Below are 27,212 nucleotides of genomic sequence, written 5' to 3' on the forward strand. Positions count from 1 at the left end.
CTGGGCTGTAGTGCTGCCTATCTGACATCAAAGGAAACTAAGTTTAAAATCTCACACCCACATGACCCCAGGAATTCAGGGAGTGCACCTGCAGATCAGTAACTATTACAGTGGCTGCGTTGCAACTGCATGTTACAACATCTCCCACTGTTTTGAAGTATTCACTGGCAAACACAAATAATGAGTCTCTACTATGAAGTGTGCTTTCCATCAACACACTCAGACTTAATAGCCTATTGTCTCCATCTTCACATCTGTCACAACTGAATCTGCACAAGCATTCAAACACAAAGAGTTTGTATGAAAGAAACATGCTTCATCATAAACCGAGGCATTATCATACATATCCAACTTTGTATTTGCACATGTAGCCTCCAGCCTCTTTCCAACCAGTAACAAAGCCAAAGTCGCTCACTGTCTTCAACAGTGAAACCGCCGCATATGCGCTCTTTCTGTTCCTCTCGCCCTCCCTCCTGCTCCTCCCAGCTCTCAGCGCCTCCTCACTACTTGTTCAGTGAAATGCGTCGGCTCGCAGCCTCCTCTCTGCAGTTGCAGGCTGCACCGCAGTTGGTAGCTTTTGAACACAGTTTTTTGTATGAGGACCGAGGTCCACGCGACCACAACCCGCCCAGAAAAGCAATCAATAAAAGGACTTTGAAGTTAAGTTGATGTTATATTTGGAAGTACTTCCCTCAACATGAGGGTTCGTGCCTGATTTTGGATATTGAACACAGGCTGCCTGTTGCAAAAAGTTCAATATCCATTTTTTTCCAAAGTTTTGGTGAACAGATCGGGGCGCAATTACGCACGCTGACCATCATGGTACTGATTCTGGATAGGCGTGCGCCTGCTTTGCTTTTGTTTTTTTGGAGCTATTGCGTCCTAGCGGATACAGCCTTCACGAACTTTACTTTGGACAATGAGTTCCACTCCAGTTTTATCCACCGACGACTGAAGAGCCAGGAGCGCAGAGAGATGCAGCGGGAGATCCTGTCCATCTTGGGTCTGCCGCACCGGCCGCGACCCCACCTCCATGGGAAGCACAATGCTGCCCCGATGTTTATGTTGGACTTGTACAACGCCATGTCCACAGAGGGAGACGAGGACAGATACTCCTACCCATACAAACCCGTCTTCACCACCCAGGGTCCCCCGATAGCCAGCCTGCAAGACAACAACTTCTTGAACGATGCAGATATGGTCATGAGCTTTGTAAATTTGGGTAGGCTCTTAATCCTTTTAAGCCCTCTATAAATAGAATCAGTTAAAAAAAGCTTTCTACGGTGTTAAAAATCTTACAATAAATAAGTACATTCACTGGACAGAGAATATAACCACTGACATAATTACATTTCACTCCTACTCAGTCCTTTCAGTTCTCTCAATATCACTTTAGTTATGAGTACAATCAGAATCATGTGGCTTTGAAAAAACATTTTTCATTACATTTTGTTTATGTGACTCAGATAACAGAACAGAATTGTTGCAGTGACATTGTACTTGTTTCTTCACACTAAGGAACAACTTGTGTATTTTTCTACAGGTCCTGCATGCACACATAGAGGACCAGCACAATAACCATGTTGACATACAGCTAGGTGCAGTTATTAGCAGGAGTGTCAAATTCCAGTGTCTCCCTTTGTTAAACAGCTGTGCAACCAAGTAATGTTCAGGTACTCAGCAGCGAATGAAGGTCCAGCCAACAGCTAATGTGTCAGCCGTGTGTTATCTAAAGAACGAGTAAGTCAATAGCACAGTGGGTTCAAAGTGCATCGAGCTCTCTCCCTTCACTCTAATCTGGAGACATCCTTGTAGACACATAGACCACAAAATAATGCCACTCAATACTGAACTGAGCTCAGTTTAGTCAGATTCAGTTGCTTGCAAAGTGAGTCGGGATGTTGTAGGATGCATTTCACCCCATTGAGTTGTGAAGTGGATTTCTGAGTCACTGAGATGATCAAATCTCAAACAGTCTTTTTGCTGTCGGTAGCAGCCACAGGTTGTTAAATTCAAGTAAGCATAACACTAGCAGGCATACATGCCTGATTAAACTTCAATTTTCTTTGTAATTTGTGTAGGGAAAGTAACAGTGAACTTATGCTCCTGATGAGAAACTCCAACTTATTAGTTTAACACCCAGCAAACAAAACAAATCAAATTTGAAGAAGGCTTATCTAGTAGTTGCATTTTTGTGAATTTCTGCTTGGAGTTAGACGTTTGCATTCAATCCTGGAAAGATCATTGTTGGAGTGTCTTGGCAAGAGAGAGGGAGGTGACACTGGTTCCTCCGCTGCACTGTGTAATTATAGTGGGAGCTGCTTCATTGTGACTATTTTCAACAGGCTGTAACACAGATGGATTTGACCACAGAAACTCACAAAGTCAAGGGCCAAGACTGCAGTAGAATGAGGAGGTAGAGGGGTACGTTTGAGTGAGAAGACAAGAGATGAAATTGGTCCTATAGGGCCTCTGCAAGATGGGTTACATCATCAAGCAAGAACAGTTTTATTTGATATATTTAAAGGTATTGGAAGAACATCACAATGTTGTCTTTATATCTTGAGGTTAATTTAATCACTAATGGTTTTTGCTCAAACTGAGTCTTTTCCAGGGGGCATGTTTAGCGCTTCTTGTATCCTAATGAGTGACAAAAATGTCACTCATTAGGATACAAAGTGGGCATTTGTCGTTGCATTCTGCCACGTGTTGCAAATGTCACTGGGCTTCATGGTTGGGTTTGTTCTTGTGTCATTCAAGCAGCTTGATTCAAAAGAGGAGATAACATTCTGCTTCAGTGCATTTCACATGAGAGAAAGAAAGGGACACAGAAATACGAAAGTGATGGCTATCAAATGCATTGACTGTTTCCTCTCCAAATTCCTTCCTTTCCACTTTTGCTCGTTGCGGTTTTTGTTTTCTTATTTAGGTTGTCTGAGAGCAAAATGAGTGTGGCTTTTATTTAAAACTGTCCCTCTAAACTTTGCATGTCTCCATAACTACGGAATGAAAGCACCTTAACATGAAAACAAAAACATCTGACCAATTATTTCTCTTATTTACTGACTACCCTGAAGGGAACTGATGCCCTGTGCTTGTTTGAGTCTTACAGTGAGTCCAGTGCAGCCCGTCAGGTTGGGTGTGGGTTTTTGGGACAGACCCCAGTCTAGGGACGTCCTTTCACTGAGTCACAGTAGTTTAAAAGCCCAGCTGTGTAAATGACTTACAGCATTTGTTCAGAATGCACACTGCTGTATGCAACATAGGTCACCCAAGCACTGGGTGTGTGCCGGACATGCCATGGTAGCACGCCAGCAAATTAATGCAGCGCACAAGTCTTAGAAGGTGGCCACACAATATAATGCTTTCTATCTGTTTGTAATGATTATTTACTATGATGCATTTGGTCTCTGGCAGCATTAGCCCTCAGCCACTGTCAATTAAAAGCATTTCCTCCTTAACAAACCACAGCTTCCATTGCTTTTGGACACTACTTTGGTCTGTGCAGTGGAGTTACACAAAATTTCTTACAGTACCAGGCTGGCATTAACAGACAACCAAGAGACTCACACGAACACTAATAAAGTCCAACCTGAAACAGTCGTTTACACCTCCCCAGCAACAGGAAAGTACTGTGACTTGGACGTCTGCTATTTGCATCCTGGATGACTGAAAGAAAAGTAGCATTGTCAGGAGGAGGATCAAGTGTTTTACTGCAAGATGTTATCATGAGGTGTGTTAGTCACAGCTTCCTTATTTTCTCTGTTCTCATGCAACCCTGGATTAACACAGCGGGATAAGATTCTGGGTTAACAACACATCTCTATTCTAAAGCTGTGGTTCAATGAGATGTGACGATATGGTTTTTGTTGTGTTATTAGTCTAAGTTAATGACAAGATATTACAGTTTGTCCACAAATCCCAATGATGTAGTTTGTTCTTTAATAGTGTCTGAATCTCTCCAAAACCGTCAGTGTTATCCAGCCACATGACCACTGGTTCCCACAGATACATTGTTACATGTTTCACCTCTCAGTCATTTCTTAAAACACATTTATAATAATGAAGGGACAGGATGTAGCCCACTGATGTATTTTGGCTGTTTTAAAATGGCCTAAAGTAGGATTTATCAGACAGTTTGGTTTTGCGGATACTTTGTAATGCCAGCAATCAGGACCAGTAAATGGATGCTTTTCTTAATTTTTACGAGATGTGCGGACAGTATAAAGTGAGCAGCACCACCAGATTTGCCTGTCAGAGCTGTAAGCATAAATTCAAAAGAGAAACTTAATTGAGTAACAAAGCTATTCCTCTACACATACAAAGATCTTTGCCTTGTTAATGCATAACCGTGACACAGTTCAGTTTGTATAAATCGGAGATGAACATTTGGGATGACAGACATTAGAGTTTAGAGGAGTTCTGCTCTCAGTTTGTGATAAAATAAATAAAGTGATTTATCACCTTTAGGATGCATTCGATCATTTTAAGTGATTTTGCATTCCTCTAACATATAATGATGTGCATTATATCATTATAGTATTTAGTGTAAACATATGATTAGTGCCATACTAACAGATGGGATTGTATTTTGTTTGTGAGGCTTTTTTCAATAACTAAACCCCAAATTGATGAGTCTCTGCACATGCAATAATAATGATGTAAGTCACCTTTTAAAGTATGCCTGGACCCACAGAACTAGTATAAAGTAAAAGCAAGTTAAATGTGGACAAATATCAAGCCTCTGGAAAACATGTGCTACCAGGGAGCATTTAATTGTTCAGTGTTCTGCTGCTGTTAATCAGAACCAGATGTGATTCATCTCCCAGGTTAAAAAGCAGTAAACAAACAAAGCTCTTCTGATTTCTTTCCCTCATTGCTGCCGAGTGCAAATTTTAGGTTATAGCTGTCTCGCACAAACAAAGTTATGGTGTTGCACAATTTCATATTGAACCTGGGTCTTGTCATAGTGGTGATTATATGCTAGCGAGTGGAGGCTGTGATCAGGGAAGGGAGAAGTATTGCACAGACTGTGTGCTGAGTGAGTCAGCGCTCTAGCAGGTAATTTTCCTCTATGTTACCTTGGTGACCTGACGGGGCACCACCTGGCCCTCCACCATTCATGTTCATTTGTCGGCGCCCATAGGATCTGCCGCACAGTTGTCTTCCTGTTCTTTTTTGCTTTATTCGGGGGCTTGATTGCAAAATTACGGAGAGCAGAGAAGGGAAGAAATGTCAAACTTGCAAATTCGTTTGGACATATTAGAGGCATTGGCTTTCAGACAGAAGACTTTCTCATGACTCCAGGCTTGGAAGCTGAAGTGTCACGCTAAAGTCACACTAAAAGCACGCTGGTCTTGTTTTTTATCGCATAGTAGCGCACTCATGTCGTTTTGAGCAAAGAACTCCAATATATATTTCTTGAAAACATACTCATATCTCATATTCATTTTCTCCCCACCCTTCTCTCTGCTGCTTCTTGCATTCCTCTCCACAGTGAGCTGCCTGTGGTGCTGAGGTTAATACAGATGTTTCCCTCTGTCTGCAGGCCAAAGCAGCTGTGCAGAGAAACTTTATCTTTTCAGAGTCCAGCAAGTCCGCTTAACTCAACCTCCACCATCATTGGCCCAGTTTCCAATCTGTTCCACACACAGGACCACCTGATAGCAAACTTCCCTGCCTTCTCTCCTGAACCATCCGTATTGATTATCAGTGCTGGCCTCCTAATTTTAATTAGTTAGTTATCATATGGTCCCAGCAGTGTTGTGTGATGTTTAGTCTCCGATCTCCTGCTCTGGCCCTCACCTCCGGAGGTTTAAACCTCCTGCGCTCCCAGACATAAAACATTTCAACACGTTCTCAAGTTCTTTTGTATGTTTTTCCACTCCCCACCTCTCTTCTCACATACACACGTACATAGGCCCACATGTACACACATACTTGCTCTGAACCCAAAACACAGCAATCCCCATGTCTCTGCTTCATTTCTCATTGCGTTTTACTTTCATAAACACACACACACACTTGTGTGAGGACATTTTGTCCGTTGTTGTAGCTTTGAACTGATTAATTCATTCGTCACTGTCTGCATCTCACACCAGAAGCAGCTTCCTCAATTGTGTTACAGGAGGCTTCACATATGAAGGCCAGAAAAAAAGAAAAAGAAAAAAAGACTGGCCTACAAAGTATGTGTTGAAGGCCAGTCGTTCCTCAGTGCATGCAGCCTGTCCTTGACGCTGTTTGTATGCCTTCCTCTTCTTGAAGATTTATGCAATCGCTTCTGTGTGCTCTCCCAGCTGACGAAAAAACATGCACATGTATGTACATGCTTGCATACAAATGTGGAGAGAAACCCATGTTCACTCCTATTTGGCCAAAAGGAATTTCTCTGGAGCTAATTAGTGTTGGTGAGGGCATGTTTTACTGCTCTGTGCTGGACAGGGAGTGAGCAGAGGCAGAAGAATGTAACAGTTGGTACAGATAGCCCGGCTTTCCCATCAGGTAATTTCTCATAATACTCTCTAAAATTTGATGTATTACATCGAGTTCCGTTGTGTAAATAAACACTGTGAAGGCAGACAAAGAATCTCCCCCTGCATGAGTTTCAGGCAGCTTTACAAAGTACACAGCAGGCGAGCTCCAGGAAAATCATGTTTTTTTTTCCATATATGATCTCTTGGATTCACCTGTTGAACTCAGGCATCCAGAATGACATCTGGATGTTCATAGCAAAGCCTCTGTGTACTTGGCCAAGCTAAGGCACTTGCTGAGTGAGATGATGAAAGACACAGCGGGTGGGACTTGACAATGTGGCCAGTGGTCAAAAAGCCCAGATGTACAAAGCAGCGGGTGTTCTCACTCTACTTCAATGATGGACTGACCTCCTTCATTGCCAGGAATGTTGGGCTCATCTGAGTTTTTCTTATAAGTTCACTCTCTTGCTCTGAAGCTTGCTTTTCTCTCTGTGTAGTTCAAGTATTTCAGTAATTGTCACCACTTACCTTTCAAATGCTCTATAATAACTACAAAATCCATTCAGAATAACAGAATACATTTTACTTCCACCCGTAAAGAGACACTTTAAAAAAATTTTTTTTTTATCATTTGGGATTATTTGGCCTTGCCTTATCAGCAACCAGCAGCATCTAAGACTCCCCTGCACTTCTATGACGACGGGTACCAAGCAGCGAGGCTGAGAGGGCAGATGTGGGCCAGAGCACAGCCAGAAATCCTGGGACCAATAGTTCCACCGCTGCAAAAACAAATACACCACTCTTTCCTTGGTACAGGGGCACTGACAGGGCAGAGGGTAGAGGAGGAATGAAATGGGAACTGAGGGTGAAGGACGGAGGAGAGACAAAGACCGGGGAAGAAATAGATGCCATGCAATTTCTTTTCAAAGCAAGTGCATTTAAAGCTTTCTGCCTTTTCTCGGTGCAACATCACATGCTTGGGAATGTTTGTGTCAGAGCAGTTATGTGTGTGTTTGTGCGTAGTAAAACACTATTTTAGAGCCACCTACCCTGCCCAGTCACCAGCTGCGCTGTGTAATGTGTGTTAGCTCTCCAAGCGGAAGATTGCGTTAGCGGAAGCCCATAACACTGACCAGATTGCTCGCCAGGCTCCAACATTCAAATCAAAGCTTGTAAAAGCCAAGCAGTCAGTGTGTACAAGTGGTTTTATGATAAGTGATGAAATATTGCGTCTGTGCAACATGGGATATGAACTGGCTGTGGCAAGTTTCTATTTATCTAGGCAAGAGAGCAGCTGTGTTTCCCTTGTGTTTTTGCTCCACAGCTATTTGGTTTATTTGAACAAGGAATGAGCTGTGATTAAACAAAATAAACAACAAGCTGTTAAAATCAGGGTGCCAATGTGCCCGTCATGTGTGCACAAGGTGCCGTGCCGGGATGCAGGAGAAAATCTTTAAAAGTTTCTCCGTGTGCCAATGAGCGTATGACATGTGAATTTTCCTGAGGTCTATAATAAGAGGTGGCTTGGCTGGATGACGAGGGTGTGGCTGCTGTGGCCTCTAAATTAAAGAACATAAAAACAAGGGGATGAGGGGAAAAGTGAATGAGTGGGGGAAAGCTGAATGGCTGCAGTTCCACGTCTCTGAGTCGTTTTATCCGGCAGTTAAAAGGAAGTGCAGATGGTTAAAGTGACATGAGGACAGAGGGATCCCTTTCTGCTTGCCACCGGATGCTCATCCCTCCTTCACTCGTGTTCATCAGCACAATATGTTAGGTGACAGAGCAATGGCTATTGAAGATATTTGGTCAGGCTATTTTGTTGGCACAGTTGCCAGTTTAGAAAATTACTCTTTTGATAGACCTGTAAGCGGAAGTGTCCACGATGCCTTGATTCGTCCTGCACAGGGCTTACTACAGAGGGCTTATTACCACTTTGACCCAGGGTTCCACTCAATTACAAGAAGGTAGTTTAAAGAACATAGGAATAAAGTATAGTGTGTCAAGCAGAAAAGGAATCCTGTTTTTTTTTTTAATTATTCAGTTTTATAAGCACCACAACTAACTTTCACTGTGACAAGGTACAGATAAAATGGACACTGGTCCTGAGAGTAAAAGATCCAGTAATGCAATTCAACCTGTGCCAGAGCACAGCTGATGTATGGGAGGAACCTACAGAAGCCATCGCTAAAACTGATGACAGGTGATCTAAAGATGGTTTTTTTTTAGTGGACATGACGTCATCATTTTCAGTCATTGGATTCTTAATCTTGGGTACCTCTAGATTAGCTGTGCACACTTCAATACTGGGGCTGGGGAAAGGGCTGACGGTGACTTGTGAACGCGCACTACTACGGTTACTACGATCCCTCGCTCTTTGGGATGCGCTGAATGCTGTGAATGATATACACGGTCATGCTCCCGTGGGTGTGCTGCCTAAAAGTTTTTTGCAAAAAAACGTCTTGTCAGCGAGAATTTGAGACCATTGGATAAAACAAGTCCATTCTTGAAAATACAAAAACATTACTACTGTCTTGTTGTCAGTGTATATGCAGAGTTTCTTTTTCATCCACCTTAGCCTCTTAGTGCCCCTGAGCCAGAAAGCTTCTTAGCCTGTTCTTCACAAGCTTCAGTGCTTATAAGCTTCTCTCACTAGCAACATGAGTTAGTTAGAGAAAAGGCCAACACAAAGTCAAAACAAGGCAAACGACCATGCATGCACACGCTCACGCACAGGGAGAACATGCAAACTACACACATGAGATTCAAACCAGGAACCTTCTTTCTGTTAGGCGATATTTAGCCCTCCTAAATCCGAGAGGCCTCCAGTATCAATCTGTACATTTTGTGTGTGTACGTGTGTGTGTATTCTGCTAAAAAGAACATATGTTGTCCAAGCAGGTATCTCACTTGTTGGTATTAATTTCTACTCATCGTCTTCTCTTTCCTTACCTTGAGTGGGCAGTTCTATCTGTTTGTTTCACACATTTGGCCACATCATGCCTCCAGAATCTTACGTTTCTTACACCTGACGCCCTAATTTTTTTATCACCTTTTTGGCTCCCCAATTAAATTAGAATTAGATTTAAAAGCCAGTGTCCCCACCACCTTTGACAATTTGGGAGGAAGGAATTACTTTTGGTGGTAGCATCTGGATGATCTATAGCATAACCTCAGGCTGCTCAGTCATACATGTAGAAAGTGAAATGTGTACATGTTGAGCAGGTTAAGTGGCTTAATTATAGCAAAATTAGTCATCGTTTCCAATCAGAACACTGGCCCATCTGTTTTGTAGCCCTCGGGGAATACCTCCGAAGCTCCTAATTATCCACTCCAGCTATGTTCCCAGCAGACGAGATGATCAGTATTTCTCAGTATCTGTAATTTAGCTTTGTGCAAAGACTGGGAACAGAAGGAAGCACCTTCCCTGGCAAACGACAAAATGATTTGTAAACACAACAGCTGAAAATTTTTGGGGCTAGAGAAATATTATGGCACATAAACCTCTGCTAGTTTTTTTCTCTCTAGATGTTAATCAAACCAGTAACATTGAAGGGTTTTACAAAGAGTTAAGGAGGCTCAGACAATATTCGGCTGCATATTTAACAGAGGTATTATTGGATGGTTTCCCACCAAAAAAGTGAATAAGGGCATCCCCTGGAATGTTAAACCATTAATTTATAGCAAAACATCCTGCATGACTATAAACCAGTCGAAGTAAGTGAGACAAAGAGCACCTAAGAGAAAATTTACAGGGAGAGGCCTTACCATCAGCTCTAAACTGTTTATATATCCTGAATAAATCTGTGGTCCATGGTGCCCAGCGAAGCATGAGGTGGAGTCAAGCACGGGAGTTTATGGGTGTAGAGGGCAAGCATGTTTGATGGCTGCAGTGAGACGGAGAGAAAGAGGTCAGTGAGGCTACTGAGAGTATATTCAAACCTCTTGATGACTGTTAAACTGGAAAGCTCAAAAATATTTGGTCTGACCACGAGTCTTCAATGTTAAGACTTTACATGCGGTGGTTACTTCTGCCAGCACACAGGCTCAGAGGCATATATCCGGGACTGCGCAGGCACACACACACACACACACACACACACACTCACACTGTCCAGACTGCAGCAAGTTAACGATTGTTAAGTGTGAAAAAGTTATGGCATGAAACTCTGTTGACTCTTTCCCTGGGAGCCAGTGCTACAGCAGAAATATATCATAAAGGGATGATGTCATCATTACATGCTAGAGGGCAGGATGTTTCCTAATGTGATAATTACCCCACTGTGGGATGTCACTGATACCCAAGAGATCAAACTGTCTTTACTCTTTATTGGATAAACATTTTGAACAATCTGCCGTTTCCTTTCACTCAGCTTTTCTTCGCTAGTTCTCTTTTAGCTGTTGGAAAATGTGACGTGTTCCAAGAGCGGTTGTCAAAACATTGGAGTAAGAGCTACTGAGAAATAATGTGAGATGCAGATTATTTTGGCGCATTGTATTAGCATGATACACATCTTATTGTGTGTTTGTATGCTTGTCTTCTTGAGTCTCCCATTCAGGCAATGAAATGTTCTGAATCTACTTTGTTTGACTACTAGTTTGTGGTTTTGGGCACCAGGTGTGCTGTCGTGCTGTAATGAGCTCCATAGGGATGGAGAGGGAGGTGCGGATAGCAAGGGTTGGTTCAAGAGATGGGAGGGGGTGAAGCTTAAGTCTTCAGTTGAGAGAAGTGAGAGTGGTGCCAGGGGTGAGACCCCCACCCCCCCTGCTGAGTAGCGGAAGCGTTCAAGGCAGGACAGAGGGGTGTGACGGTGCAGAACAGACACTTGGGCTAATGTGAGCTGTCAGATCTGTCTGCTGCTGCTCCGAAGCCTGAGGTGTCGTAGAAGTGTCTTAGGTCCCCAGGCCAGCAGGAGAGGGGTAGAGGAGGCAGAGAAAAAAAGAAAAAAGGCGGGAGTATAGTGCAGGACACACAACTAGAGAAAAAGGAGAGTTAAGGATCTCTCTAGGTTCTTAATTGCGATTAAATTGGCGAAAGATTCACTGAAGTTGTACAACAGAATGCTTTTGGTGAACATAGGTCAAATGAGTGTAAATTAGTACAACTCTTTCACAGGAGTTGCCTAAATGTGACACTGTAGTACATGGTGATGGTGTGTAAATTTCCAGCACCTTAAAAGTTCACCTGTGGTGGTGAACACACATGTATTGAGAAATTAGGATGGCCTTGTCTCTCATGATAAGAGATACGAATATGACTTTCGGACACCACATTGTGTAGAGCTGTTACGTAATGTGTTCAAATTACATGACACTTAACTAATGACAATGACACTTACTAAATATGGACTTTGAGAAAAAAAAAAACTTTTAGCATTTTATTGTTCAAAGCAAATCAGACCTCGCAATAAATCAACATTTTACATGACACTAGAAAACTGACAAATTACTAAAACTGAACGTTTGAAATGCACCTAAAAAGAAAGTTTGTCCAAAAGAAACCTAATGAAATGGAATCCAGATAAACACATGCAGAGAATGCTGTTAGGGGCCAAAGCACTCTTGCATGTATACGCTCATGTAGACTCAAATGGGCCTAGGCTCTCTGCACATGTTGCTTCAAAGTTAGGTAAAAACATTCCCCTGTAACCTGAAGACAACATCTGAGCGGAGAATTCAGCTTACATGCACAATCATCTTTACACTGAGAAAATGAGAAGCAACAGAATATCTTTAACGTTTAGAACATTGACAGAGGTGCGATTAATTGACCCGGTCAAATTCTTAACCATAACTCGACTCAGCAGTGCATGTAACCTTGCTGAATGTGTTTGTGTCCTTATGGATTATAGGAACCCATAATGATTGTGTTACTGTGCTGTGACACACAAGACTGTTAATAATTTTGTTTAGACATTTGGGTCTGCGGTGTAGTCTGTGTGTGGATGTATGCAACTGATTTGGATGTTGACTTCTCAGAATGAAGGGCTTATATGGCATCACAGGCTGTGTTTGCTGTTTATAGTGCGTGTGACACAGGTGGGGTGATGGGTACTCACTTCCTCCCACAGGAAATCATAAATGCACCCACTTGGTTTTAACTGTACTTCGTCCACTCATCTAATGACTGCCATACCACCTTAATGGCATGGAATAGAATGAAACGGAGAGACAAAAGAGAGACAACTAAACTCTTTAGGCTGCTCTATTTTCTCTCAAATTGTACAGATAAAATTCATGCTTTAAAGAGTGGAAACGAGAGAGTTACTGTGTGAGCTTTATAGCAGCCTCCAGCTGTTCTCATAAGTAAAGATAAAAAGATTTAACGGGAAAGGGGTGGACGGCTGCTCTGGCGGCTTGAGAACAGGTCTGACTCCAGAGGGAGTGCACCTGCACTGGGCGAGAGAAGGAGAGAGAGTGTCCCTGGAACAGATGAAGAATAAGCAGAAGTATGAAGGAAGAAAATGTGCGAGAAATTATTCAACATGTAGAACATTTTTAATGATTTGGATTTTAAAAAAAGAAAAACATTAAAGAGGACATACGTTATGCCTGTTTTGGTTTTTTTGGAGTGTGGTATAGAGTTTTCTGGATTTACAAACCTCAAAGTCCACACCAAAGATGGTGTGGACTTTGCTTCATACAAAAAAAACTGCTCCTGATCTGCATGAAATGCCCAATTTGTAGCCCAGGCTCGGTAAGTTAGAAGACACAAGTTGATTTTTTTTAATGTTCTAAGAATCGTTTTAATTTTTTCTTTATTCTTTTTCCTTTTTAATCAAGCAATCTCAGAAGGAAAAAAGAATGGTTCAATTGTTCTCAGATTATACACCACAACTAAGGCCATAAACTGTTAGGACAAGTTCCAATGGGTGATTTGCCAAATCTTTGGTTATGTACAGCATTTAGAGTTTGAGTTGGAAGCGGGTCGCAGGTGTAATCATGTAAGTCAACTGATAAACTCCCTGTCGATCCAGTTAAATGTACGGTATGTATTGTCAGCCCGTTACACTTAGTGTAAGGCTGTACTGGTTGCCTTGGACAGTGGATGCTTGAGAGGCCTGACTGGTCTGGGATCTAATATGGACAAATATCGACAGAGTGGGCTGCAAGAAAAAAATAGCTAATAAATAGCCTAAGTGGGACTGGTTGCAGGAACTGATACTTAGTTCATAACAACATGCAGTGAAGATAACATAACCTTCAACTCCATTGTTTTCAGAAGAATTGTTTTTGGCTTTTAAAACAAGCTCAATGTGCATCCATGCTAGATGGAGGAGAATCTAAGCCTAAAGTTAAGCCATCTCATGGCCAACCAACAGAAGCACTGAAACTTACTGAAGAATAATGATTGTAGATTCTTTCTTTTACTCCAGCTCTGCCAAACTTCTCACAGTGGTGCCTTTGTACCGTATCCTTCAGAGGCAGAAACAAAATGGTGTGCACAGTAAGGGGGAGATCGTACGGGGACACAACATCACCATAGTTGACTAGTATATCATTGCAGATGCACTGTATTACTTACAGCTGGCAGACAGCAAGCATGCTATTATCAAACAAACACATTTGGGGATGGTATTAATCATGTGTGTATGTGCGGATATTTGTACATCACAGATGACATGTTCAGCTGATTTTGTCAGGAAGTAAACTCCTGCATCAAAAAGTCTGAGGTTTATTTTCAAAGGCAAAAAACAGAAAGCGCGGCTGAGCCGGATATAAAAAATGCTTAACAATGGCAAACAAAACAAGACTGTGGATTAATGACAAACAAGACTATGAACTACGAGACTATGGTGGCAAAAACCTGGCTTAACATTACGTGGCGTGAGCATGTAAGGTAGAGTGAGTAATTTGCAATGACCGAAGGAAACCTGGAAACTATATACTGTGGGGAGGTGATTGGTGACGAGGCGCAGCTGTGGAAAAGAAAACAGGTGACTTGAGTAAAGCTAAGTGACAGGGGAAAAAACATTACAAGAAACCTGAAAACATAAGAACCTGAAAACTTGATAAAAGACCTGAAACAAGATTAATCAAAACATAAAACGTGACAACAACTTCCATATTAAAAGTAAAGCAAACCATATTTAACTGCCATTGAGCTGCAGTAGGTTTAACTGATTCAAGAGTGGTGGTGCACAGGGTTTGCCGGTACTTTACCTGCAGATTCATTGCAAAAGCCAGCGCCAGTGTCTACCTCAAAGTTAAAAGGTGCCAAAACCTTTGCACTTGATAACTGCCAATGATTTTTTTGGGGGAAAATACTTGTGGTACTCAGACTGAGTATAATTTTCTAATCGAATATTTCATAATACTAAACCTAAACTTGTATTTTCATTCTAACCGTAACCACGTATTTATAATTCTAACCATTTGTTAGATAGAGCAAAGTAGAAAAACAAGAGAACGCAGAAAATGTTGTGTGGTGTGGGCCTTGTCTGGAAGTTGGCTGGCTAACATTTCTGTCTGCAGCCTTCTACCTCCTTCAAGAAGTTGGTGGCCAAATCAACTCTGCTGAATGTTGACGATGTCACATAATGACACATTGTGTGTCGATTTCATCACAAAGTGAGATATTGAACATCCTTTCCGCCATACAGTGAGGCGTAAGTTACGTCTCCATATTTTGAAAGAGAAATCCAGAAAACAGTTATTTTATACATATATTAGGCCTGACAAACACAATTAATTGTATTTTTTCCATAGTCAAGTCACGATTAATCTCTATATTAAACATATAGAATTAAAATCAAAGAAAAACAAAGAAAAAATGTCTTTTGTCTTTTATTTCTTCTTTCAAATAAAAAAGTGCATTGTAGACCCACTTGACATGTCTATTTAAAAAGCACAGCACATAAAATGCCACAACAATGTGGTCTTAAAACTGAAGAGGTAGTAGACAACAAACGGCAAACAGAGCAGGGCAAAATCACAATTAAATGAATGAAAAACTGCAGTCATTACTAAACATCAGATTCAGAACTCTGAACTCTTAATGATTTTTCTCTTATTTATTAAGCCAATTAGTAAGGCCGCGATTAACAGCGATCAAAAGAAAAAAACGTGTTAATTTTTTTAATAAATTGAATAGCGATTAACGCGTTAACTATGACAGCATGATACATATATATATGTATATATTGCTTTATTTGGAAACTGAAACATTTTGTGCTGTGGACCATGTTATGAAGTAAGATCACATTGTCCCACATGATGGATCCTAATCACTTTATCGATCCAATAACTATTTTGCCACCAAACATCATTTCACTAACATATTTATTTGTGGTTTTGAGTGAAATTGTCAACAACTTTTAAATTATATGTCCTCCTCAGGATGAATTACCCAGTAGAATCACCAATTGGATAATTAAAAATGTTACAGCTTCACGGACAAGCTAATGTTAGCCTGTAACTCCAAGAACAAGTGGTTCTAGATTCTAAGATAAGTGAATGTCAGAGGTGAATACACAGAAAGACTTCTTATCACAACTTTGATATGTATCAGAGATGAAATTTATTAAGTTATTCTCTGTCACAGAAATACAAACAGAAGCAGGACAGAATTTAAACAAAATAACTGTGGTATGACACCCAGTTGATATAAGACACTGTACACTGGGAAGCCCTGCTGTGACAGGAGAAGGGCAAGGCTTGGGAGGTAAAAGAGGAACTAGAAAGTAGAAATGTGGTGATAAGAAAGAGGAGGGGAGTAGAGACCGGGTACACCAAATCTGGAGCCCCAACTCATGAGAACCAGATGAAGGGCAGACTGGATGTCTCTCAGGGGCCACAAAAGGAAGAGAGAAGGAGGAGAAGCTCATAAAGCTGTCAGAGTCTGCCCGCATCTCTCTATCATGGCTCAGTGTGCACCAGATGTATTGCTTCTACTGCTAGTCCCCATGAATGTTTCTGTCATAGCCCAACATGTGTATTGCATATCTATAGATGAGTCTAATGTGGGGCTGACACAGAGACTGACAAGCTATGTCAGTTTCTTGTTAACAGCTGAAGTTGATGGAGTGTTCAGGAAGAATAAACTCAAAAGAAAAGAACCTAAGAGGAAAAGACATTTATTCTCAGCCTACTGGAGGTTGCAACTCAATACCACACAAAAAGCTTTTAAGCTTTATATGAGCACCCTCTTTGTCGACCTGCAGAAATATTGTACCCCATTGTAAAGGGGTGTAATGCAGTTCATGTGAAAATGTTCAATATACGTAGATGTAGTCAGCTTGCGGATAGTTTGCTGATTTCTTTAATCTATTCATCCTTTTTTCTCCCCAGTGGAGCACGATAAGGAATTCCTACCAGTGCGGCGCCATCATCGAGAGTTCAGATTCGATCTGTCACGAATCCCAGAGGGTGAAGCAGTCACTGCTGCTGAGTTTCGCATATACAAAGACTTCATCCATGAACGTTATGATAATGAGACCTTCCGTATTAGCGTCTACCAGGTGCTGGAGGAACACTCTGACAGGTGAGCATTGGATGTATGATAACGTGTTAAGAACTATTTTGGCTCTCAGTATGCCGATCACAGTTGACTTGTCAGTTCGACGCTTAGTACACCACTTTGGTTCAGGCTATTGAAAGGACTGTTATGATGAGGATAGGGAAAAAAATATTGGTTAGGTTTAGGAATCTGGACTGCACAGTGGTGTGGTGGTTAGCACTGTTGCCTCACAGCAATAGGGTTCCAGGTTCAACGCTCAGCTGGGGCCTTTCTGTGTAGAGCTTGTGTGTTCTCCCCCTGTATGCATGGGTTTTTTTCCGGGTACTCTTCAAAAACATGCATGTTAGGTTAATTGGTGTCTCTAAAAATGTCCCTAGGAGTGAGTGTGAGCGGATGTGTGGTTGTTTGTCTCTGTGTGGCCCTGTGATGAACTGGTGACCTGTCCAGGGTGTACCTCGCCTCTTGCCCGGGCTGGAGTGTGGGATAGGCTCCAGCACCCCTGCGACCCGACTGACCGATTAAGGATGTATAGAAAATGTATAGGTAAAAAGGTATAGAAAATAGATGGATGGATGGAAGGTTTAGGACTCTATAACAGTTGGTTTAATGTTAGGACAAAATATGGTTTGAGCAGCCTGACATCACCTACAAACAGTGAACTCTTGAGTTGACTGAATGAACCTCCAACCCTTTCTCAGAGGCATTGACATCATCTTCTGAGGACCCAAATGGGCTGGTTTGATAGGCTACATGAAATGAGCTGGACTTTTCAACACTATATAGTCAATGGAGGAGAAGTTTGTTCTTTTCTAGTCCTTCCAGTCCTAAGAATTTGTCCTCATCAAATGCATCTTTGTGAGACCAGCCTTCGGCTTGGAGACATTTGGCTTTTTGAATAAAGTAATGTTTCAAAAAAGTACGTCATTCATTGTTGACTCTTTTAGTTCTTCTTCACAGCAGACATAATAAATGGTGGCCTTGTTATATTCAATTGCCTCTATAAACAATAGCAGTTTAACAATGTCCCAGCCTGCAGGACTCCAAGACTCTGAAACTAAAGCAGTTTGATAAAATGAAATGTTATATGGTTCAATATTAGTGAAAAAAAAGACCTGTTGGTGAATAAATATATTCGGGTTGTTAAGTTTTAAACCACACCAGAAGTCATCTCAGGATTTTAAGATACAAGATAATAATAATATTATGTGATAAATTATAAAGTTTATCTCACATACTAGAAACCAGGAATAGAATAAGACTTTGCCACATCTTCTTTATGTGATTATGCAACCAGCAGGTATATCTAACTTTGGGAGAGCCCATGTCCTGCTCTCTTCAACCCCTCCTAAAGGTTTCTGTTGCCCAAATGGAACAACACATTCATTTATTCCTTTGCCAGGGACAGGCTTGGGTACATGAATGAACCAGAGCTCTGTGACACACTATCTGCGCTGTCAGAAAATAGGTCGGGATCCATGAATGGGCCACATGAAGAACAAGGGATTTTAGTCTCCATTGGTGAGATAGTAGAAAACCCAGAGTTCACTGTTGAGCAATGGCACTGACTCACTTCTTTTCACACAGTTTTTACCTCTTTCACAGCTGTGTTTTTTTTCTCTCCTTCTCTAATTCATTGGCTTTCTGGCTCACCCGCAGAATTCCAGCCAGTGATGAACTGTGTGTAGCGTATGAAAGGACCGCTCATTTATAAAGCCATTATTGTCAATTAAGAAAATGAAGTGTTCCCCTGGGCCTCACCATCTGGAGCCTCCCCACCTCCCTCCTTCACTGCCTGTCTTGTTTCATCTCTCTCTCTGTTTCACTTTGCCACCCTACCCCATCTTTCCCCACTCCACTGCTGGTTGTTTCCGTTACTCGACTTTACATGATCACACATCTATTTTATTACTCTGTTCCTCAAAGCTGATATGTAACTTTAAGTGTATTTTCTCTGCTTCATCCAGAGAATCAGACCTGTTTCTGCTGGACTCCAGGGTGATCTGGGCAGCAGAGGAAGGCTGGTTGGTGTTTGATGTGACAGCCACGAGTAACCACTGGGTTCTGAACCCTGGCAGAAACCTGGGTCTACAGCTGGCCCTGGAGAGCACAAATGGTAAGGAGGGTGTAGGTAGGATTAATATCAGTATGTTCCCTGTCACCTACTGTAAGTTACATGTATCTGGGGTTGATGGGATTTTCAAAAAAAAAGAAAAAAAGAGGTAGGAATCAACATGTGGTATAATCTGGCTCAAGAGGAAGGCAGCAAATACTCAGAGTCAGCAAAAATTTGAACTGCTTGGTGGTGATTATTTATTCTCAGGTTTCTCCATTAAAGTCAGGGAAATCAACAGAAACCAAAAAGAAAAGTGTACATATGAAATTCACTTTTTTTTGAAGCAACAAAAAGGCACATGTTCTGGCAGCACCACCTTTTATGACCCCATAGTCCAAAATGCATTGAATGCACACCTGTTCCGCTTTAGCCTATACTACTCTATGATAGGTCAAGTTACACACTTGCCTTCACACAAACAGATCAAATGGCATCGTTAAACTTAAACTTTAAATGATTACTAGGTCTGACACATTGCTTGCACAGAAGTCAAACAAAATAAACATTACTAATGAAAGAATGAAAAGCCTCCACTTGGTTTTACACAGCGATGCGATTTATGACAGCACTATTCTAGCCCTATTTATTCGGTCTGAACAAAGGAACGAACTATTTAGTAATATTAAAATCTATATATGCTCTGATATTCAGTGTAACATACTACTAACACAAGCAAATCTAGAGTAGTAAGGGAAGTAATGTTACAATGGCAACGGTAGATCAAAAGAAAATGAATGAATGTGTATATGTGCAAGGTGCTGGTGGTGAACAGAAGAGATATCACCCACTCTCTTATTTTACACAAAGTTTCACAAAGGTGAGAAGAATAGAAAGATAATACACGGGTAGATGGCGGGTAATGAGGTGGCCTGAGACGAAACAACAAAATAAAACTACAAAAAAAATTGGAAATTAGAAAACATGACTATATTTCAGAAAAAAAATAAACAAAAGAATCATTTGGTAAAACAATCAGAAAAACCCAGCAATGTTTGTCTGAGTGGTTGTGATTTTCTGACATATTGTGATAGTCTTGTTGTACTGTGTTTGTTGCCTTTTTCTGGAATATTGTTGTGTTTATGTTTTTTTTCTTAAAGTTTTCTAACAGGTGTTTTCTGAATTTATTTTGCTTTTTGTAACAATGTTACGTGAGATATGTTTTCAGTTTTTTTCTGTTTTGAGGAATGTTATCATTTTGGTTTTATTGCGTTTGCACTTTAAAGTCATTGCACGGGGACCACCTTGAATTTAAAAGATTAAATCAAAAACATTTCGTTACAGGACCTAAAATATCAGCACAGATAACAAAAAAAGGTCTTACATACTATTATATATTTTTGCTGAACCCTTAATCTAATTTGTATGTGGATTCCCTTTAATTAAAGTTTTGAGGCTCTGCACTTTAAGCTCATATCCATTATACTGCAATTACTTGTGTCACAACATGTATGGTGAAGAAACAAAATACAGACTCACAAAGGGCATGTGGATGAAAAAGAGACTTTAAATGAAACTTACAAATAGAGGGCACTGCACAGCCAGAAAGTACAAAAACAAAAAAGAAAACGTGAAAACTAAATGGTGGAAAAGAACAGGTGAAGAACAAAAACAGAAAAGGTAACAATGGTGATCATTTTGCAATGAGCATAGGATACCAAGGGAAATAATGACAAATAAACCACAGGCAGACCAGGTGACCGAGGTAGAGAGAAAAGTGCCACAGGTGTAGGCGTGGAGGTGAGGAGAGAGGACCAAAAATGCAGACTAAAAGGTAAAACTGGATTTATTCCAAAACTGTAACAAGAAACCCGGCTGAGCCGGAAATCCAAACAACAAAAGTGATCAAACAAAAAAAATGAAGAACAAACAGACCTGACAGGACATGAAGAACAAGTACTCGAATAGACCGAGTAACATGAGGTGTGATGGTGACGAGCTGACAAATGCTGAAGACAAACCGGGGGACTAAATACTGTGGAGGGTGATTGGTGACTGAGTACAGCTGAGGATAAGTGAGGACAGGAGAAATGAATGGAGCTGATAGCTAGACAGAAGAGAGAAAAGTGAGGCAATGGCAAGACAAAAACACATACGTGACAGAAACACAAGATGCAGATCGTACAAAAAAAAGTGAACAGGAACAAACTGAACAAGCATAAAACAGGAAGTTACAGTGACTATGGTACAGAAAACCTGATTTAAAGATCCAGCGGACAAGGACGCAGAATGACACATGAAAAAAACAAGAAAAGTAAAAGATTAATATAAGCCAAAGAGCAAACTAAATTCAGAGCCTTGAAAATGAAACCTCTAAAACCCAGTCCAGACATACTGTATGCATTGGCAAAACTGTATATCAGTTAGAGTACTGAGACGTACACACACATCTGAATGTCCTCAGAATGGAGATGCTTCAAATTTCATCTGTTACAGTACAGTGCAAACAAACATAAGGGTTGGCATAATTTATCATGTATAAGTCTGCAGCCCGGTTGTAAAAGCCAAAAAAAGAATCAAATGATTTGTTCTTTGCGTGAACACTGAAAAGATAAATCAAACCCTGCTTCTCATCATTCATCACCAGTCACTCATCACCCTCATCATCCATCATACCCTCAGCATCATTAGCAGGCATGTGGAAAATAGAGGCCACATGATACGCCAAGGATAACATCTCTTTTCGTCTTGAGACTAAAATGTTTGTCAGTAGAAAAAAAATTGTCAACAAACACCAAATAGTACAAGAGGGCGTTGGGAACATTATCTTTCACAGGATGGCAGGATGTTACATGTTAGGTGAGGAAAACAGACACTGTATTGCTTTCAAGTGGGGTGAGTGTGCTGCGGAAACTGCAGTCAAGAGTGCATGATTGTATGTTGGATCGTGTATGAAGCTTTATGGGGGAGCGTGTACAGACAAGCGCATAGGACATCATGTCGCCAGCAGAGACCTGAAGCTTTGATTTACCACCAAACGGTGATCAGACACACATTTTTCTGCTTAAGAACAAGGTAGGCATTGCTGGCGTGCATGTGCTTGTGCCTGCACAAAACACACCCACACACACAGACAAGCACAAGACAATAAGCTTTGATGTTCAGCGCTCCATTTGGTTTTGGCATTTCAGAAGTTTGGAGGGGGGGGAGGGGGGCAGGGTGTTAATCAATACTGTAGAAATTTCATTAGCAAAAAAGAATGTAGCAATGTGGACACTACAAAAGTGGTTCCAGCAAGGAAAAGACCCCTCACATAAGACACACGGGCACAACTAAGCAGCCACACTTATTTGATTTTAAAAGCACAACCTCTCTGCTTTACACATTGCCCCACAGAAATAAACCCATGATTTTGTTGACACGCTGACACCTGTTGTACCGTTTTCTGTCGCCCACAGGAGACAGTATCAATCCTCGTGTGGCAGGACTGATTGGTCGCAGTGGTCCTCAGAATAAACAGCCCTTCATGGTGGCCTTCTTCAAAGCCACTGAGGTGCACCTGCGAAGCATCCGCTCGGCATCAGGAGGGGCCAAACAGCGTAACCCAAACAGATCCAGAGGCGCAAAGAGCCAAGAAGCACTCAGAATGGCCAATGTTGCAGGTGACCACAGGAAGTGTTTGTTGTGTAGAAATACAGTATACGGGCTCAACCATGGTTTAATGTCTCTCTTGTTTTTTTCTGTGAAGAACACATTGAATGGGACAGTGGAAAAAAAACAGGCTATGCATTTTGGAAGCCTTTGTTTTGGAGGTGTGAGAAGGCTGTGTTTATGTGAAGCACTGTAACATTAGACTGTAATGCTTGAGCTTCAAATATCCCTCCGCTGCCTTTGTTTATTTACACGAACATTACAGAACAGTTGGGGCCAAGTTCCCTGCATGGAGGTAAGGCAGCCCAGGCTTTTATGGCAGAACACATCTGCCTTGCGCTGTGGGGCAACCAGGCCTGTGACACATGGGCCAAATGGGCCTGTTTGGAACTTTGGATACCAGTGGTCTTTAACTGGATGATGAGAACCAGTTGCTCTTGATCATTTCCAATGTGAACTGCTTTCAAGAGCTAATGTACTACAGAGCTCCAGTGGTCACAAGAAGAGGAGAAAGATGGATAGAAAACAGACATCTCTTTTTTTCACACATGGCAGAAATGGAAAAAGAAAAAGAATAAAGTTCTGAGTTATGAATCTGGCTTAGCTACATTGTGTGCACATCTGTTTCATGCAGTGAGAACTCAAAGCCCAACAGAATGACCTTTATGCAGGGTGGCCCATTTATGTGAAACAGTTACTGAAGTGCCGCTATATCTGGTGGTGATTTACTTCAGGCATTGTCTGTAACATTAATGCTCGATAGGTGGACACTTGCTGCCTTTAGGTCTGTTCTTTATCATTCTTCTCTAATGGGACTGACTGTACAAAGTAGTTCCTCTTGTAGTTGAAGAGGATCGACGCACTTTTGCTGAAGCATAATCCCTCTTATTTGTCTCTGTCTTTTCTGCAGAAAACAGCAGTACTGATCAGAAGCAGGCGTGTAAGAAGCACGAGCTCTATGTCAGTTTCCGAGATCTGGGATGGCAGGTATGGACATTATTCCTCGCCATAACTGCTTGGCCCAGTAAAAGCCCACATCTCATCCGGAAGAATAAAGCATCCTTTTATGTTTTCAGAAACTTGAGCATAGATATCAGTCCAGCTAGGTGCCATTAAAAAGCATTGCACACTAAGTCATGTTTTATCTTTACTAGGCATTTAATAGGACTCATTGCACACCATGTGCTTTGTTTCAACATGCCAAGTTATGTTTCATATTATTTCTATGCATCCTTTCTTTTTTTTTTTCTTTTTAATTTCACAGTAACTACAGTGACAGGATGACAACTTGTACTGTACTTTTATCCTAAACCCAACCATTTGTCATTTTGATGGTGTATTAAGACACACTAGAAGCTGAAGATGGATCTGGATGACATGCAAAAGTCAAACGTGTGCCCAGGTTGTGTGCCACAGTTGTTGCCATGAGATCACATTCATCTGTCAAGTGATATCCCCATATTTGGAGGTTAGAGGCGGGCCAGGGCAGTGGCTTTCATCCATGTTGAACTTAATTTTGGGTTGTATATCACTGCTACTTTTGGCATAGAACAGATGCTTTTACAACCCTGAACCTTCCTCAAAAAGATTCACGAGTCAGATTAGCATTTGGTTCAAGCTGGGATCCTACTTTCCAACTTTTTTTAAAATTTGGTTAGAATCCCAGGATTGTTGTTCACAAATGAGAACCAGGGCACTTCTCCGTGGATCAAAACACACTTGTGACAAGCCAGCCTCAGAAACATTGAGCTCACGGGGATCTGTGACTGAGAAATATACAGATGACACAAGTCTATTGCTTCTAAAAATGTAAAACGACAACATTTTTGTCTGGTGACTTGTCTGACCATCCTCGTGAATGACAGTGTAGAGGCCAAAATAAAAAAGAGATAAACAGATTAAAATAAATTAGATAACTAAGTTTAAAGGGTTCTTTTTCACTGGAGGGAAGAGAACCTCACTGTTATTGTTTCAGTTGAATGCACTGGCCACAATCACTCTCACCTGTGTACACTTGATACCCAGTTGTGTAAACCAAAGTGAGAAAAGATTTCCCTTCATAACACTGTAGACTCTGATGACTGACAAAAATTCAGTTTAAGGGGCAAAAACACACAATTTCCTGGCCTAAACTTCTCTGTGTCTGCTTCACTCTCAGGACTGGATCATTGCTCCAGAAGGATATGCAGCATATTACTGTGAGGGAGAGTGTGCCTTCCCGCTGAACTCCTACATGAATGCCACAAACCATGCCATTGTGCAAACCCTTGTGAGTTCATATCGACAGTTTCATATACTTGCGATATAATGACGTTTTCAACAAAATCACTTGCCTTTCTCTCTCCAGGTTCATTTCACTAATCCAGACACGGTGCCCAAACCGTGTTGTGCCCCCACGCAGCTCCACGCTATCTCTGTGCTCTACTTTGACGACAGCTCCAACGTCATCCTCAAGAAATACCGCAACATGGTGGTCCGTGCTTGTGGCTGCCACTAGACTATCGGCATGCTGACACGGACACATGCGTACGCACACACTGCATGGGAAGGGGAGAGTGCTTTCTTGTGATATGCTGCAAAAGGATCCCACATAAAGAGGGGATGTGTGTGAATTTTATGTAAAGCCCGTTTTTTTTATTTTATTGATGATTCATCCCCACATCAAACAAACATATTTTTCCTAGAATATGCCGGCATTGTTGGAAGCAAATGTCGTTGCCTGACAACACTGGTGATGGCTGATAACTCGCTCCAAAAGAAAAAATCTAAGTGGATAAACAGCATTAAAGGCCATGGGAGAAAAAGTATGGATATTTGATTTGGTGGTGAACTTTCCCTTTAAGATTTTTTTTACAACAAATGCACACAGACACACGACACACACACACTCACGTTTGTGCTTTCTACTGTGTATGCAACACATTTAAAACAGTGATTGTACTGTATAATCAGACATTCACAGTCAACAATCTTTTGTTTCTTTGAGTTATTATTGTAGTTCAATATGTTTGTTGCATATATGAATATGAGGCCAAGAAAGTTGGATGGGTGGAATGTGTATTCCCTCTGTGTACAGTACTGTGTAAATATCATTTTTTCAAACAAAGCAAGTGTATTTATTTCCTGGAATGTCACTTGGATTTTTGTTTTCCTGTAATGCTGCCTGATTGCTTTCTTGTGATAGTACACACAAATTCTGAGTAAAATGAAAAGACATAGACAAAAAAAACTACTCTGACATGAGCACTGCCTGATGCATCAGGCAAGTTTTTAGAGCAACAAAAAGCCGTATGAAGATTCTTGTTCCGCATGGGTGACATTTTCAGGTTTGTACTTCTCTGCTGTAATACAATCTGTCATATTTAAAAGGTCTATTTATTGAGAGCTGGCTAAGCTGTTTGATGGTGCGCTCCAATGTCTCAACTATTTTTTACTGCTGAACTGGTACAACAATAAACTGGGAGAAAAAGCCAAAAAACCCACCGTGAGATGTATTGTTTAATCTGGATCACAAGTGGAATTACAGTGCCAAGTTAAGAGAAAGACACATGCTGGTGCTGGACTTTATTACACATTCCTGTGCTAACATTTGCTTGGATTGGAGCTCCATCCTTTACCTGCTGACCTGAGATCTGTCACAAATGTTTCTGTAATCAAAAGCAAAGTGAAACTTCTCTGCCTGTATCTGTGGTTTATCTGTGAAGGGTGGATGTGGGTTATTTTCTATCTGAATGAATAGATGTTTGCACATGCATTTTGGTGTAAAGCACACTGAGGTTATGTGCAAGAAAATGTGCTCTATATTAATCAAAACAGCTTGCATAGTATATGACAATGACATCATGGTGTGTTAACTACACGCAGCCCATTCATTGTGGGGTGTAGTTGGAAAAATACTGACAGTTTGTGTACGTGATTCTGCATTGTTTGTTAATGCTGTGAAAGTGTTTCTTAAACCATATGTGTTGTGACACACACTTGGACAATGCCGCAGAAAGATGTCAATTAACCTAACGCCAATTCCGTTATATGTATGGATGCAAATTCTTTGAAAAAGATTGAAAAGGAGTCTTCAAATTTAGCATGAAATGACTAAAAACACAATCATCGTGTGAAAGGAAATGATCTAAATGAAATCAGATCCCAAACAGATGCACAAAGGACAAATAAGTAACACAAAACAGCTGCAAGGAACAACAAAATGATTATTGTTTATGGTTGTGTTATGCCCTGCCCTGAGTCGAGGGCTTCTTCATGCCTGTGCTCAGGGGCACAGTGTTTCATAATCTACCCACAAGTTTCACCTTCAGTTATCAAGAGTAAAAGCTTCCCACAGTACCAACAGTGTGCTTCTGAGAAAGTGAACAGACTGTGAAGATGTGTTATTGATTAGAATAAAAATTCTAGGTGCAGGGGCTGGCTTGCATACGGAATGCCAGCCATTTTCTACACCTGTTCAATTCATGGGTCCCCCGTGGTACTTTTTTTTAATGAGGCGTTGTATAGCTGCAAATAAAAGAAGAGTACTTCAATGATGTACTCCTCATCAAAACTTTTTGATGAGAAGTATGTTTTTGGACTG

General features: G+C 41.1%; 1 protein-coding gene across 1 annotated transcript; it reads left to right on the forward strand.

Annotated features, from left to right (window-relative positions):
* The first annotated feature begins 550 nt into the window (after positions 1–550).
* On the forward strand, positions 551–26,108 carry bmp7b (bone morphogenetic protein 7b). The gene is made up of 7 exons (XM_072367305.1): positions 551–1,222; positions 16,761–16,953; positions 18,894–19,042; positions 22,438–22,641; positions 23,541–23,617; positions 24,789–24,899; positions 24,978–26,108. Exons 1-7 carry the CDS (start codon positions 820–822, stop codon positions 25,125–25,127), a joined length of 1,287 nt encoding a protein of 428 aa, XP_072223406.1. The 5' UTR covers positions 551–819; the 3' UTR covers positions 25,128–26,108.
* Positions 26,109–27,212: the final 1,104 nt, after the last annotated feature.

The sequence above is a fragment of the Leuresthes tenuis genome, unplaced genomic scaffold (assembly GCF_036924035.1).
Source record: "Leuresthes tenuis unplaced genomic scaffold, fLeuTen1.0.hap1 SCAF_16, whole genome shotgun sequence".
NCBI classification, from domain to species: Eukaryota; Metazoa; Chordata; class Actinopteri; order Atheriniformes; family Atherinopsidae; genus Leuresthes; species Leuresthes tenuis.